At 43.5% G+C, this 17,394-nt stretch overlaps 1 protein-coding gene across 2 annotated transcripts in view; it reads right to left on the reverse strand.

The window, feature by feature from the left end:
- TMEM185A (transmembrane protein 185A) overlaps nucleotides 1-16,335 on the reverse strand; it is a 42,552-nt gene extending 26,217 nt beyond the window's left edge. For both annotated transcript variants that reach the window (XM_018044481.1, XM_018044482.1), the window contains exon 1: nucleotides 16,147-16,335. In XM_018044481.1, coding sequence (XP_017899970.1) covers nucleotides 16,147-16,184 — 38 coding nt within the window. In that variant the 5' untranslated portion in view covers nucleotides 16,185-16,335. The remainder of the gene's footprint in view (nucleotides 1-16,146) is intronic.
- Between the last annotated feature and the right edge of the window lie 1,059 nt (nucleotides 16,336-17,394).

A 17,394-nucleotide genomic window follows, 5' to 3' on the forward strand; every position in this document is an offset into this window, starting at 1 on the left:
CCCTGATGCTGGGAACGATTGAAGGCAGGAGGAGAAGGGGACGACAGGGGATGAGATGGTTGGATGGCATCACCAACTCAATGGACATGAGTTTGAGCAAGCTCCAGGAGATAGTGAAGGACAGGGAAGCCTGGCATGCTGCAGTCCATGAGGTAGCAAAGAATCAGACATGACTGAGCGACTGAATAACAAGGACCCACAAAATTTAGCTCAGAAACTAATCTCCAAGAGTATAAACAACAGTGGTAGGACCATCAAATTTGGAGAGGTTTCTAACTGGAGTGTCTATACAGACTTTTCTTACTGAACTAAATACTTTCATAGCATTCTCTGCTACAAAAGCAGGGTAATATAATATGTACCTCATAAGGTGGCTGTGAATATAATATCATTAATATGAAAAGTGCTTTGTGTAAAGCATTAAATTGATAGTTCTCAAAATTTTGTGTATCAAGAATCTTTTACACTCTTAAAAGTGACTGAGGACTCTAAAGAGCTTTGTTTATATAGGTTATATGTTTGCTATTGCTATTTACTATATCAGATTTTAAAACCATTATTCAAAATATTTATTACTTCATAAAAATAAAAATAATAAACATATTAACATAAACAACATAATTTTAATGAAAACTTTTTCAAAATTGTATTTAGAGTTTTGCAATTTTTTAAAATATCTGGCTTAACTGTGTGTCTATGGAATATATAAAAGCATAATGAGAAGTCCCTCAAAAGAAACACACTAGCATGGGCAGATGTGGACATTAGAGTCAAGAACACACAGAAGTAGGACCAGATTAGAGTCTGAGCTTCCCCTGCAACAGGTGAAGGGACCAGCCCAGTACTGGAGGGCATCATAGGGTGGACTGTGACTCACAGCGAGGTAAATGACATTGACAACTGAGATCAAAGAAAAACATTCATTATTCTTTTATTTTTACTTGTTCTGTAGTTGCTTCTGGATTTTTTCTTTTTTCCTTTTTTTCCCTCTGCTGCTGTAGTTGTTGATTTTAATAGTACTATTAAATCTATTTACACTTTTGAGAATATTTTTGCTAATCACACCTTTTATTTCCTTTAAATACATCTGCATCTATGGTGGCCTCTTATGATTTTGAGGGTTTTTTCTTTTTTTATTTTTTAAAATTTATTATTTTTCTACATATATTCTTTTGTTGCTTTTCTTCTTTTCCTGTCATATTTACTCTTTCAGTTCAGTTCAGTTCAGTTCAGTCACTCAGTCGTGTCCGACTCTTTGTGACCCCATGAATCGCAGCATGCCAGGCCTCCATGTCGATCACCAACTCCCGGAGTTCACTCAGACTCACGTCCATCGAGTCAGTGATGCCATCCAGCCATCTCATCCTTGGTCGTCCCCTTCTCCTCCTGCCCCCAATCCCTCCCAGCATCAGGGTCTTTTCCAGTGAGTCAACTCTTCACGTGACGTGGCCAAAGTACTGGAGTTTCAGCTTCAGCATCATTCCCTCCAAGGAAATCCCAGGGCTGATCTCTTTCAGAATGGACTGGTTGAATCTCCTTGCAGTGCAAGGGACTCTCAAGAGTCCTCTCCAACATCACAGTTCAAAAGCATCAATTATTCAGTGCTCAGCTTTCTTCATAGTCCAACTCTCACATCCATTCCTGACTACTGGAAAAACCATAGCCTTGACTAGACAGACCTTTGTTGGCAAAGTAATGTCTCTGCTTTTGAATATGCTATCTAGGTTGGTCATAACTTTTCTTCCAAGGAGTAAGCATCTTTTAATTTCATGGCTGCAATCACCATCTGTAGTGATTTTGGAGCAAAAAAAAAAAAAATAAAGTCTGACACTATTTCCACTGTTTCCCCATCTATTTCCCATGAAGTGATGGGACCAGATGCCATGATCTTCATTTTCTCAATGTTGAGCTTTAAGCCAACTTTTTCACTCTCCTCTTTCACTTTCAAGAGGCTTTTTACTCTTTAATATATACAAATCTACTTTATCTAACTCTAACTTTGCTTTTCTATTCTTTCTTTCTTTTCTTTTTCTCAACATATTTATCAGTCTGCTTTGCTTTCATGGCTTTATTCCCCAGTTGGCATATTGCTTTGGCTTTGTTTTCCAGCTTATGCTTTAATTAGTTTTGTTTTCACCTGTTGGATATCATTTTTGCTTTCCTTTGCTCGCTGGGTCAATCTCTTCTACTTTCTTTCTTTTTTTTTTTTTGTTTTTTGGACTGTTTTGGTTTTGTTTATATCTGTATATGTGTGTGTATATATATTCCATTATTTCTGTTAGTATTTGTCTGATTTTGTATTTGCCAATTGTCTGGGGTTTGCATTTTGTTTCTTGTTTTAATCCCTTTGAAGGCAATGGCACCCTACTCCAGTACTCCTGCCTGGAAAATCCCATGGACGGAGGAGCCTGGTAGGCTGCAGTCCATGGGGTCGCGGAGGGTCGGACATGACTGAGCGACTTCACTTTCACTTTTTACTTTCATGCATTGGAGAAGGAAATGGCAACCCACTCCAGTGTTCTTGCCTGGAGAATCCCAGGGATGGGGGAGCCTGGTGGGCTGCCGTCTATGGGGTCACACAGAGTCGGACACGACTGAAGTGACTTAGCAATGCCATAACAAACCACCTGTGGAATCTCTGTTCACTGGCCAGAGATCAGGCCCTGGGCTTTTGGAGTAGGAGCACTGACAAGACTCTAGACTACCAGAAAACTTCTAACCCAGGGAGTATTAATTAGTGAGAACTCCCACAAAGGCCTCCACCCATATACAAGACCTGGCAGTACCCAACTACCAGCAGAACACCATACAGGATGACTCACCCAAACAACAAACAAGACAAAAACACAAACCCAATCACCAGCAAACAGGATTACCACCTCACACAGCCCTGACCACCAGAGGATGAAAAAAAAAAAAAACTTACCTTCTCCCACCAGAGCACAAGCACAAGTCACACCCAACAGAAGCCTACACAAACCACTGAATCAACCTTACCCACCAAGGACAGAAACCAAGAGGAAGGAGGAATTCGACCTCAAAATCTGAGAAAGGGAGATCTCAAACACAGTGAATTTTTTTAAAAAAGAAAAGGCAGAGAAGTATGGTGCAAATGAAGGAACAAACTAGAAACAGACAAGACCAACTAAACAAAGAGTAGATAGGCAAACTACCTGAAAAAGAATTCAGAATAATGATAGCAAAGATATTCCAAAACCTTAAAAATAGAATGGAGAAAATGCAAGAAGTGATCAACACGATTAAAACAATTGCCAAGGACATAGAAGAAATAAAGATTAAGCAAACAGTGATGAATAACTCAATTATTGAAATTAAAAATACTCTGGAAGGAACCAATACATTAATGGAAGCAGAAGAATGGATAAGTGAGCTGGAACATAGAATGGTGGCAATAACTGCTGAAGAGCAGAATAATGGAAAAAGAATGAAAAGAACTGAGGATAGCCTCAGAGTTCCCTGGGACAACATTAAATGCAAGAACTTTCAACAGTTGAGTGGGCCTTAGGAAGCATCACTACGAACAAAGCTAGTGCAGGTGATGGAATTCCAGCTGAGCTATTTCAAATCCTCAAAGATGATGCTGTGAAAGTGCTGCACTCAATATGCCAGCAAATTTGGAAAACTCAGCAGTGACCACAGGAGTGCAAAAAGTCAGTTTCATTCCAATCCCAAAGAAAGGCAATGGCAAAGAATGTTCAAACTACTACACAATTGCACTCATCTAACACGCTTACAAGGTAATGCTCAAAATTCTCCAACCTAGGCTTCAACAGTATGTGAACTGAGAACTTCTAGACATACAAGCTGGATTTAGAAAAGGCAGAGGAAGCAGAGATCAAATTGCCATTGGCTCATAGAAAAAGCAAGAGAATTAAAAAAAAAATCTGCTTCATTGACTAAACTAAAGCCTCCGTCTGGATCACAACAAACTGTGGAAAATTCTTAGAGATGGGAATACCAGACCACCATACTTGCCTCCTGAGAAACCTGTATGCAGGTCAAGAAACAACAGTTAGATCTGAACATGGAAAAATGGACTGGTTCCAAATTGGGAAAGGAGTGTGTCAAGGATGTATACTGTCACCCTGCTTATTTAACTTATATGCAGAGTACATTGTGAGAAATGCCGGGCTGGGTGAAGCACAAGCTGGAATCAAGATTGCCGGTATAAATATCAATAACCTCAGATATGCAGATGACACCACCCCAGTGGCAGAAAGTGAAGAACTAAAGAGCCTCTTGATGAAAGTGAAAGAGGAGAGTGAAAAAGTTGGCTTAAAATTCAACATTCAAAAAACTAAGATCATGGCATCTGGTCCCATTACTTCATGGCAAATAGATGCGGAAACAATGGAAACAGTGACAGACTTTATTTTCTTGGGCTCCAGAATCACTGCAGATGGTGACTGCAGCAATGAAATTAAAAGATGCTTGCTCCTTTGAAGATAAACTATGACAAACCTAGCCAGCATATTAAAAAGCAGAGACATTACTTTGCTGACAATGATCCATATAGTCAAATCTATGGTTTTTCCAGTAGTTATGTATGGATGTGAGAGTTGGACCATAAAGAAGGATGAATGTTGAAGAATTGATGCTTTTGAACTGTGGTGTTGGAGAACATTGTTGAGAGTCCCTTGGACTGCAAAGAGATCAAACCAGTCAATCCAAAAGAAATCAATCCTGAATATTCATTGGAAGTACTGATGCTGAAGCTCCAATACTTTGGCCACCTGATGTGAAGAGCTGACTCATTGGAAAAGACCCTGATGCTGGGAAAGATTGAAGGCAGGAGAAGAAGGGGATGACAGAGGACGAGATGGTTGGATGGCATCACTGACTCAATGGACATGAATTTGAACAAGCTCAGGGAGATGGTGAAGGACAGGGAAGCCATGCATGTTGCAGTCTATGGGGTGGCAAAGATTCAGCTATGACTAAGCAACTGAACAACAAGACCAAGGGAACAAGATAGATAGCCCAGAGATAAACCCACACATCTATGGGTACCTTAGTTTTGACAAAGAAGGCAAGAATATACAATGGGGCAAAGATAGTCTCTTCAATAAGTGGTGCTGGTAAAACTGGACAGCTACATGTAAAAGAATGAAATTAGAATCCTTCCTAACACCATCCACAAAGATAATCTCAAAATGAATTAAAGACCTAAATGTAAGACCAGAAACTATAAAACTCCTAAAGGAAACATAGGCAGAAAACTCTATGACATAAATCACAAGATCCTCTATGACCCCCCTCCTAGAATAATGGAAATAAAACAAAAATAAACAAGTGGGAGCTCATTAAACTTAAAAGCTTTTGCATAGCAAAGGAAACTATAAACAAGGTGAAAAGTCAACCCTCAGAATGGGAAAAAATAATAGCAAATGAAACAACTAACAAAGGATTAATTTCAAAATATACAAGTAGCTCATATAAGTCAATACCAGGGGGAAAAAAAACAATCAAAGAAATGGGCAAAAAAACTAAACAGACATTTCTCCAAAGAAGACATACAGATGGCTAATAAACATATGAAATGCTGCTCAACACTGCTCATTATTAGAGAAATGTAAGTAAAAACTACAATGAGACATTACCTCACACTGGTCAGAATGACCATCATCAAAAAATCTACAAACAATAAATTCTGGAGAGGGTATGGAGAAAAGGGAACCCTCTTGCACTATTGGTGGAAATGCAAATTGATAACAGCCACTATGGAGAATAGCATAGAGATTCCTTAAAAGACTAGGAATAAAACCACCATGACCCATCAATCCCACTACTAGGCATATACCCTGAGGAAACCAAAACTGAAAAAGATACGTGTAACCCAATGTTCATTGCAGCTCTAGTTACAATAGCTAGGACATGGAAGCAACCTAGATGTCCATCAACACATGAAAGGATAAAGAAGTTATTGTACATATATAGAATGGAATATTTATTCAGCCATAAAAAGGACCACATTTGAGTCAGTCCTAATGAGGTGGATGAATCTAGAGCCTATCATACAGAGTGCAGTAAGTCAGAAAGAGAAAAACATATATCATATACTAACGCATGTATAAGGAATCTAGAGATGGTATTGATGAACCTATTTGCACATCAGCTATGGAGACACAGACATTGAGAACAGACTTATGGACACAGCTGGGTGGGGGAAGGAGAGTGGGAGATATGGAGAGAGTAACACGGAAACATGTATTATCATATGTAAAACAGATAGCCAGTGGGAATTTGCCTTATGACTCAGGGAACTCCAACCAGGGTTGGATAACAACCTAGAGCAGTGGGATGGGGAGGGAGGTGGGAAGGATGTTCAAGCGGGAGTGGACATGGGTAAGGCTATGGCTGATTCATGTTTCTCTTTGGTAAAAACCAATGGAATACTGTAAAGCAATTATTCTTCAAATAAATTTTTTTTTTTAAATCAGAAAAAATAAAATGTTTGGCTTCATAGCAGATACCTAGATTATAATATTTATGTCTGCATTCATTCTGTTGGCATTGTCTGGGTTCAAGCATGTTAAGAAGAGCTGATGTCACAGAGATATGTCATCAGAAAAAAACTGAGTATTTTAATTGGTCTTTTAGATAATGGTGGATATTTTTCTTCAATAGGACACCAAAACTCAGTAAGTGGTGGTTCCCTGATGTGGAGTCTGAAACACTATCAATGAACTTTTTTTCTTGACCATGCTGCAAGGCTTACAAGATCTTAGTTCCCCAACTAGGATCTGAACCCATGCCCTTGGCAATGAAACACCGAGTCCTAACCACCAGGGAATTCCTTCAGTGAACTTTTTTATAGTCTGCTACATTAAAATGCACTGGTCTCTCTTGCACTTTGGATGAATCTTTTATCCTTGGATGATTTTAACTCCATATAGGTCAACCAGAAAATATTAGTGCACTGAGTAATGAAGATCTTTAAATGCTGACGCATTTCACTATATTATAGCAACAAAAAAAGCACATTCGTTGTTATCACAACCTATTTTATCAGAAGGGCTTCCCTGTTGGCTCAGATGGTAAAGATTCTGCCTGCAATGCAGGAGACAGGGGTTCAATCCCAGGATCGGGAAGATCCCCTGGAGAAGGAAATGGCAACCCACTTCAGTATTCTTGCCTAGAGAATTCCATGGACTATAATCCATGGGGTCACAAAGAATTGGACACGACTGAGCAACTTTCACTTTCACTTTTCCTGGCACAGCTTGATTTGTGCTCAGGTGCCAGCAGTTTACTCACCCGAGTGAAATGGCAACCCAGCGAAAGATGTCTTCGTATTATTATGAAAATAGTTCTGACCTTGCAGATCCCTAGAAAGTTTCTCAAGGCCCCAAGGGGGTCTGTGAAAAACAGTTTGATAACTCCTGCACGAAATATATGTTAATTATGATTATTCATGCTCAGAAACAAGGAGAGGCCTTTACAAGCCGCCACACAGAGGGAGAGTGCTACAACTGAAAGATGCCAAGAGAAGAATGATGTTCCTAGACTTCAGAGAAGAAAAGGGTTTGAGGGGGGTTCAAGAGCTAGTAGAAATGGAGTGATCACCAGAAATAAAGTTAGCAGGTAAGAGAACTTTTTCTCTCTGATAGCACAGGGGGATATCACACAATCTAGAAAATCAGAAGCAATTTGTCAACCAAAGCCTTCGGCTACATATATCATTGCCAGAAACAATGGACTGGAAAACAGAAAGGATTTTTAAAAGAAAAAGTGGATTAGAACAGTAACAAATGCAAGGACAATGACAAACACAAGGATCTTAGGTAAATTAGATAATATGTGGAGACAAAAATTTTCCAAAGAGTTTCAGACTATAAACAAAAAAATAAATGAGGTGGGGGAGACTAAACCCTGTAAGCTAAATACATTATCTTCCCTAAAAGAGTTCTATTACTTAATAGAAGAAAGAGTAGTGGAAATAATGAAAATTAAAATGTTGGAAAAGTATTTAATAATTTTTGACATAATTTAAAGGGATATTAGAATCCCAGGGACGGGGGAGCCTGGTGGGCTGCCGTCTATGCAGTCGCACAGAGTTGGACACAACTGAAGTGACTTAGCAGCAGCAGCAGCAGACTTCCCTGGTGGCTCAGACGGTAAAGCGTCTGCCCATAATGCAGCAGACCTGGGTTTGATCCCTGGGTCGGGAAGATCCTCTGGAGAAGGAAATGGCAACCCACTCCAGTACTCTTGCCTGGAAAATCGCATGGACGGAGGGGCCTGGAGAGCTACAGTCCATGGGGTTGCAAAGAGTCAGACACGACTGAGTGACTTCACTTTCACTTTTCAAAGGGATATGAAGAGCTCTGGGTCTATTACATGAAAAATTAAAAATATAAAGGAAACAAGGTGACCTTACAAGAGGACAAATAATAAGTTATAATAACAAATAATAACTTCTTCAAATACTGTTGCTGGAAAAATCTAAAGAGGATGAAGTGTTGTGGTATCGGTTTTCTATTGCACCCATACAAAATTAGCACAATTGAGTGGCTTAATAAAGCACAAACAGTATCTTTACAGTTTTGAATGTCAAGTCTGAAATGGTCTCACTGGGTGAAAATCAAGGTGTCGCCAGGGTTCTGAGCCTCCTGGAGGCTCTATGAGAGAACGTTTTCTTGTCTTACCAGCTTCAAGAAGCTGCTTCCCAGGTGGCTCTAGTGAAAACAACCTGCCTGCCAATGTGGGAGATATAAAAGATGCAGGTTCGATCCCTGGGTCAGGAAGATCCCCTGGAGAAGGGCATGGCAACCCACTCTAGTATCGTGCCTGGAGAATCCCATGGACAGAGGAGCCTGATGGACTACAGCCCATAGAGTTGCAGAGTCAGACACAACTGAAGCGACTTAGCACATGCACACACAGAAGCTGCTTCAGAGCTGGCTAGTAACCCCCCACTCCAGTTTCAAAGCTCCAACACTCCTCCCCACACTGACTCACTCTGACTTCCTCTTCTACATTTAAGACCTCGGATAATGGGCCCAGCCAGAAAATCCAGAATAATCTCCCCTATTTTCAGGTCAGCTGATTAGCAACCATAATTCCAGCCGTTACCTTAATTTCCCTTTACTGTGTAATGGAATGTGTTTCGAAGTTCCAAGGATTAGGATGTGGGCATATTTGGGGGACAGGTGTCATTATTCTGCAATCACAGGCCTAAAATAAGAAAGATCACTTACTGGATTAAAAAATAAAATCTAAATCTGTTGCAGTCAACAGTCACACTTGCAACCGATGTCAAAAGTCAAACCAACTACAAGAAAGGAGACAACACAGGTTTATCATGATTGAGTAAGAAAAAGAGCAATTTACTAGTAGATTAATTTGATAAATTAGATTTCAAAGCATAAAGCATTCAAATGACTAATAAGGACAATCTAAATAATGAAAATCTAACAGCACGACCATAAAGTATGGAACTAATCTGACAATATTTCTTCTAAAAAGATATAGAAAGCACCATTGCAGGGCTTGGCACCAAGCAGGTAATACTCAGTAAATGTTAGTTTCCTTTCTTAGATAATGACTAAACCAAGGATGAAACAGAATTAATACAGAATATTTAAAATAAAACTGAAACATCAATATGCCTAGGCAGCTGCCAAAGCAAAGCTCAAAGAACATGTATCCACTCGAGAAGTGTAAATCAAAGCTAAAAAGAAAAGAGACAAAAGGAAAACCAGAGAACTGAGTTCCTTTCCAAGAATTTTAAGGGAAAAAAGCAAAGAAGCCAAAATATGGAAATAATAAAAGTAGAAGTAGAAATGTGGAACCAAAATGAAATCAATAAGTAACATGAATAGCTGGCTCTTTGAAAAAACAAACAACTCCAGAGTCAATCAAAGAAAACAAATTAATACCATCAGAAATTATAAAATGTTGAATTTATACACGTTTTTAACTGGGAAGAAAAAGAATAGTATCTCAACAATAGCAATACATTTAAACCCAAGGGAAAAAGATGACTGCCTATTAAATAGGAAATTTCAAAGCTGATTGGCAGGAAGAGATTATGACACAGCAGTAACACAGTGATAAGAAAGTTTACTTTTTAAAAAAAGTCTAAAGTTCGGAAGGTGAAAGATTCAGGAGATGGATGATGGTGACAGCTGCACAACAATGTAAACGGACTTAATGCCACTGACCTGAACAGATAGATATGGTTAGAACAGTATGTTTTATATCCTGTGATTTTTACCACAATAAAAAAAATCATTAAAAATTAAAAAAAAAAAGCCTAAACTAGTATGAGTTACTTTTCAAGGAACTTTCAGACCAGAATCCAAGTATAAAAACAGACTGCTCAATTCTCCACCAATCAGCAAATGGAGGTTTCAGTGGATATTCTGGCATCGAACTACCACTTCCTCAATTGCACTCTTCCAATTACACCTTAAAAATGGATTTACTACACTCTCATCTGAATCTGTAATGTCAATACAAGATCACTAAGTAGAGTCACATGAGTCAAACTACAAAGCTAGCATCCTCTCTGAAATGTACACAGAGCTCTCTGCTTAAGGCTCAAATCCCCTCTCTCCACCTTGGAGTGAGGGGAAAAGGATTTAGGGGCGGAAGGAATATACCAAGTAAAGAGATGACACTGTGAGTATAAAGTTCTAGTATTTTGTTTTCTACAAGTCAAAAGAATGCAACTGGACTCATAGTTTTCTTCAGTGAAAGCCGCTGGCTTTACCTGAAGCAGGCACACATACATGCTCTAGGTGACACATCCCCGTGAGCACCTGTCTATAACTTCAGAGAATGGCTCCAACTGACAAGCTGCTGACACTCTCCCAACATTTTAAAGGAACTGCACCTCTTACACTGAGCAGAAACGTACAAAATTTAGTCATTTACTGGCAAGAACACACAAAAGCCAAATAAAAGCAAATGACTCTTGAGGAGGACTAGATAGAGCCCAGGACTGTGGGAAGTTTCCCAGCTTTGTGGTTGTGGGGTGGGGGTCACTCTCTCCACACTAGGTTGCTCATATATCCACTCATTAAGATAAGGGGATAAGAAAGTACCTGTAAATGATGAATTTTACCTCAGTATGATCAAAGAAACTAGTTGTAACAAGCTCACTTAGCAATCATTTTACTCACTATTAGGTCATAGGTGACAAAGTACAAATTGTCAGTTATAAAGAGCCTATCTCCAGAGTTCAGGGATTTCATCTTAAATTCTAGTCTCCTTGCACAGGCATGGCCTATGATCAAGCAATGCAATTGGAAACCCCAAGCTCAATATTGGGAAGCTTCACTTCCAAAGTCCTAGGAAACTATCTGAAATGCCTCCAATCCACTGTCTCTCCCCTATAACAGAGTTCTCAATGGCTCATAGCTCTCTGTACCCAACACTCTGCACATTTATCGAACCCCTCACCATCCTGCTCTTCAAAGAACTCATACCCAACAAAAATGTGTGTGTAATTAGCAAGTAATGGGAATGATATTTTCAAAACCAGAAATTCTGCATTCAAGTGAGACTGGTCTCATTTAAACAGTCTTCCTGGGAGGCAGGGCATTAATCCCACTTCACTGCTTAAGTCATCTTTGGACCTTTCCTCCTGGACTTGCCTTGAGAACCCATAGTCTGTTCTTTTGAATACCCTCAATGGTGCCAAATCTTCATTGACAGTGGATTTTTAGAAATGGCCTTTAGTCAGTCAGAGCTAAGTTTGGTGAATAGGAAGTGTGATCAAACTAGGTGGCACTATTTTGGTTAAACAATTGTATATGATTATAAAGCAGTGAGACAGATTTTCTTAGATGATTTGCTTCAAAGGAAAATTTCAGATGAGTAACTAGGGGTATGAGCAATGCAACAGGTATATATTTACCTCTTCCCTAAGTAACTTCTTTGAAAGATAACACTCATTTGGATGTGTCAGCTCAAACACAAGGTTTGCTTTGTTTAATTACCACTCATAAATAGAAGGCTCCTTAGTATATTGGACCTACTGTGCCATGATTGGGGTGGGGGGCATGTCACTAAAATAGAGGGAAGGCATGCATGGTCTACCCAAAAGAGCAAAGGCTTCAGAAAGAGACCAACCTCTTAGAATCCTGACTTGGCCCCTTGCTGCCTGGGTGGCTTTGAGGAAGTCACAAGCTGAGACTCTACAAAACAAGGCTGATATCAAACTCACAGGGCTGCTGTAAAGATTCAAGATAATGGGTACAGAGCACTGACCTTGTGCCTGGCACGTGGTAGGTGTCGCATAAGTCATAGCTATTATTAATAATAACCTCGCTATAATCAAAAGGGTTTTCTTACTATAGGTAATCTGAGATGACAGAACGACAGATAAACAGACATTTGGGAGGTTAGGAGTTCATTAACAGTATCAACATACACTCACCACTGATGCATCTGGAGCATCATTAAAAAAAAAAAAACAGTAATGTGCCAAAAATATTTACAGGAATTGTGAGCACTATGTAGATAGAGTATTTTAAAATCACATGATGGGCGTTGTCTACAATGCCCCTACCACACTGACCTTTCACCACTGTCTTAACACACCAGGCCTTCCCATGACCCTGCACCTCTGCATACTTCATCCCTCCTAAGATACCCTCCCTGCACTCTGGGCTGACAAAAGCCTATAATTCTATTCTTCAGGACCAGGCTGTGGAACCCTCCCTGTTGAGCTAGACAGAATTCGTGGCTCTGCCCCTCATGTTCCCACAGCATATGGTTCTTAGGTTCCTGTCCCTGGAATGCCTCATCCTGTGTGTGTTTTAATCTGTTTCCATTTCTGCTTCTTTTGCTGGGCTTGAGGAGCGTGGCAAGGGACCACATCTCATTCACAGTTGTACTCTGAGCACCCAGCACATCTCTGGCATGCAGTAGGAACCAGGGAGATGTTTGATGAAGGAATGCTTTATATATACTTTACAAACACCTCTTAAAGGCCAGGCAGCTCCCTTTTGTTAATTACCAGCAAGCCTTAACCTCTGTAACTAAAAAGAAGCTCATGATCAACCAGTTCTGAGCCAGATGGAACTAGGCAGAAGGTCAGCTGGCAGTCCTGTACATCTGAGTGTTGACAGCTGTGAATCATTCTGTCCGTGCCACTTCCCAGAGCATTGGCAATACAGCAGCGGATTCAGACTCACCAAGATCAAAAGGCTGGAAAAGAGATTTGGAGTCATGGCCCCTGCCTTGACTATTGACAGTGACTATTTCTGTGACACACACAATCTGCAAAGTCAAGGCAGCCACAGTCTGCTTGGTGTCATGGTGTTCCCAGCTCTCCGATGGAAGGGCTGCATTCTGAAGGAGGGAAGGGGGTGAGAAGAAAGAGAACCAGGCCGAAGACCACTGAGGAAGACAGTGACTCTGCAGAGTGAGTCGTTCATTCATCCATCCATCCCTCCCACAAACACCTTCTGAGCCAGGTAGGCAGGCGACCATAACGCACAGAGTCAAGTCCCTGCCCCGACAGAGCTACAGTTACCTTTTCACAGGGCAGACAGGCATTAATCAAACAAGCACACAGACAAACACAAGGGTCCAGACGCGTGCATGGAGGAGGAGCACAGCACCCTATGCACAGGGGTACAAACAGGGCTCAGCGGGCTGGTCGGGGAAGGCAGAAAAGCTGCCCTCAGCAAGCAACAAGTGAGCTGAGATCTCAAAGAGAAACAGGAGTTCACTAGGTCAGGAGGAGAGGGGAACATTCCCAACAAAGAGAACAGTGTGTGCCAAGGTGCTGGGCTAGGAGGCAGGTGTGGAATGGGCTCTGAATCCCAGGCAGGGGGCAAAGCTGGACGCCCTGCCACAAGCCCTCAGTTTGCTCGTGAGCTCTCTGGCAGGTCCTCCTCGGCATGAAGCAAGACTAAAAATGACAGAACAGTGTCAAAAACAAGGTGTGCCTGTGAGACATAACACACCACCAGCTGAAAACTGGCAGCTGCCAACGTGAGCTGGCCACTGTCTCAGCAGTCTCCGCCGCGAGGAAACACTGCTCACTTCCATTGACCCACCACACCTTTACACTTCCCAGGGAGTTGTGCATCTCAATCCTGGGAGAACTAAAGGGCTGACAAATATGGTGATGTTTACTATAAAGCTGTTTAGATAGCTGGTGCATGTGTGTGTGCTAAGTCACTTCAGTTGTGTCTGACTCTTTGTGACCCCATGGACTGTAGCCCGCCAGACTCCTCTGTCCATGGGGATTGTCCAGGCAAGAATACTGGACTAGGTGGCCATTTCCTCCTCCAGGGGATCTTTCAAACCCAGGGCTCGAACCTACGTCTCTTAGGTCTCCTGCATTGGCAGGCATGTCACCTGGGAAGCCTTTAGATAGCTGGTATTTGATTATAATTTTCATGTGCAAATTTTGGGGGGCAAGGGGAGAAGCTACCGAAAACAAGTGGTTAAGGACGTTATCTGTGCAGCACGGTTTTGCTTCGGCAACTGTTAGTTCCATCACTTCAGGCAGTTCTTTGTAGCTTTAGAATGCTCTTGTCACCTTGCAAAATTGTCCTGGAGCTTTCTATTTGTAAAGCACTTTGCAATCGATCATTAAATTGGCCTCCTTATTCTGCTACCGATAAAACAGATAAGTGAGTGACCCAAGGACAGAAAGGAATTCAGATCTTATCGTTCTCATCACCATCACCAAACAGTGTAGCTACACAAGGCCTATCCAACTGTGCTATACCGGAGATGAACCCTAACCCCTACCTAGGAGCAGCAGAGGAAGGCGGTGCATGTAGCCAGTTCTCTGCTACTTGCTCTCAACAAGCTCCTCTATGCAGAGCATCTTGAAGGCCAACGGTGACAATGACTGCACTGGGATGGGCACACTGGCACTTCAGACTAGACAGAAGATGAACAGGACAGTGCTCAAAGAGGAGTAAGAGCACTCAGGAAGTCACAGTGGCTCGCAGCTTAAAACGTCACCATCCCTAAGGAGACGGCACTCCCAACACACACACTCATCCTCTATCTCTCCCTCAAGACTTCCCTGCATCCCCCACAAGCAGCCTGGACAGTGGTCTCTCCGGGCTGACACAGTACAACACTGCACACTGCCATAAATCATCTATTTCCCTGCCCTTCTCCATTCCCATGGGCCCTCCCAGCATCTGAAGTCCCCAGCCCAGGACCCAGCATAGGAAAGGTTCATCAAGTGAGTGGTTTCCAAACAGTAAATATGAGAGACAGGGCACTCCCTTCACAGGGCAGTGGACTTAAGAGATCAGCTAGACCAACTCCTTATTTTTCACATGAGCAGAAAATCCCCCAGTTACATATGGCCTGGTCTCCAACCCAGGTCTTTGGGTTCAGTTTAGTTCCATATTTTACAAGTGGCTCCTATGTGTGTCAGACACAGCGGGGCCTGTTGGGAATAGAGAACTGAGTAGGAGACCATCTCTGCTTTAGGGAGTTCACAGTCTGGGGACATAAGAGAGTTACAGAACACTTGGGCAAGTGCAAGGAGAGACGCTCGATTCCTTAGCCTGAGTGCCTTCCATCCTGTCCACTCGCTAGTCCCCATCTGGGAAACAGAACGGCAATATCTACTTCCTGCAAATAAACATATAATCAAGACTGATGAGACAACACGCACGGAAAATTGTCAGGTTTATCCCCCCAGAAAGCATTACGTAAGGTCCCGCCATACCCTGACACGGACTCCAAGGATTCAACAGTATTTCAGATATCAGTTCCACAAAGAAGCAAACAAGCGAGGTTTGGGCAAACGTCCAAGGCAAACCTCAAGGGCTGGGAGGAACTGGAGAAAACAGCTGGGGTAGGGGGTAGGGGTGTCGGGTCAAGCGAAGCGGCCCTGGCCCGGCGAACGGAGGCAGGCAGTGGGTGCCAGAAGATGGAGTGGTGAGAGGGAAGTTGGGACATCGACAAGGGAGGGCGAGCGGAGGGGAGCGGAGTTCCGGCAGGGCTGGGGCCGCGGCCGGGAGGTTCTAGAAGGGACGGTGGGCCGGAGGTTGAATGTAGCGGACGCGGGAGGAGCAGCGGGTCGGCGCCGGGGCCGATCGGTTTTCCGAGGAGGCTCGGGCAGGCCCCGTCGCCCACCGCGGCATCACGGCCGCCGCGCCTCCCCAAGCCGTGCGGGCGGCGCCTCACCTCGGGTTGAAGTCCTGGAAGAGGCCCCTCAGGTTCATGGCGGAGAACTCACCGCGGCGTCCTCCTCCTCCTCCCCCCGCCCCCCCGCGCAGCGCGGTCTGCGCGTTACAGCGGGTACATGGTGCCAGCGCTGGCCGCGTAACCGTCGTCGCCGCCGCCGCCTCCCGGAGAAACCTGAGTTGCACCTCCCTCCCCTCCTTCCGGGCTTCCGTAAGGCCGCTGCGCATGCGCCCTGAGCCCCGCCCCGCCGGCCCGAGGAGCGCGGTGGGCAACGCGCGACGCCGGTGTCCCCGCTCCCGGTGCGCGAAGGTCCCGGCCCTCGGCCCCCCACCGGGCCAAGGAGGTGGCGGGGACGACGGAGGCCGGAGGGATAGGGGACCGGAGGGAGGGCACGGAGAACCAAACAGGGCTGCTGACTCTGCGCAGGCCCACGGGGAGGGAGCGTCCGCCCGGGACTCCCGCGGGGAGGTCTTCGTGGACCCCTGACACCTTGGCCCGCGCTGCCTTCTGGAGGTTTCCCTCAGCAAGAACTGAGCCTTGAGGGTAGTGACCCCGGGAATCACGTTGCATTTTGGTGATCTCCTCCCAGGCTTCACCTGTCAAGCGTGTCAATGACTGCTTCTCAAATTCCCTCCCAAGGCCCACGTCAGCGCGTGGAGATATGCTGGCCGTCCCAAACTCAGAGGCCACCCTGCTCCAAAGTCATCCGCCCTCCCTACGACCTTCCCCTCCTCGGTTGCCTCTCTGCGTTGGCAGCAGACCTAGTCACCGGCTTGGTTGCAAGGTGGGGTGCCCAAACTGGATATCTGGAAGTTATCCTGGCTTTGCTAACCTAGTTCAAAGTCTCCTTGGCTCCTGCCTAGACTCTGTGGTCGCGTCCCACCTGGCCCAGCTCTTCCTCCACTATGAGCCATCCTATTTATAACTGCCGGGTTCATTTTCCCTGGGCAAGTCAACATCTTTGAGTCTCATTTTCTTCTCCTCTGCAAAACAGAGATAATAAAACCTACTTCCTAAACTTCCCAAGATTTGGTGAGATAGCGTGCATAACACACTGCCTGGTGCACACTCGGTGCTCAGAGAACACTGTTGCTATCTGGTGCTTCTAAAGGGGCCTCTCTTCAAGGAGTCTGTTAACTTTTGAAATTAGCAGAACAAGCTCAAGCAGGTGGCCTAGTCTACCTTCTTCACTTCCGGGCTGATACCAGTTTTCCATGGGCACAGGAATACCTTAGACATTAGTCTCAT

The sequence above is a fragment of the Capra hircus genome, unplaced genomic scaffold (genome assembly GCF_001704415.2).
Source record: "Capra hircus breed San Clemente unplaced genomic scaffold, ASM170441v1, whole genome shotgun sequence".
In the NCBI taxonomy this organism is placed as follows: Eukaryota; Metazoa; Chordata; class Mammalia; order Artiodactyla; family Bovidae; genus Capra; species Capra hircus.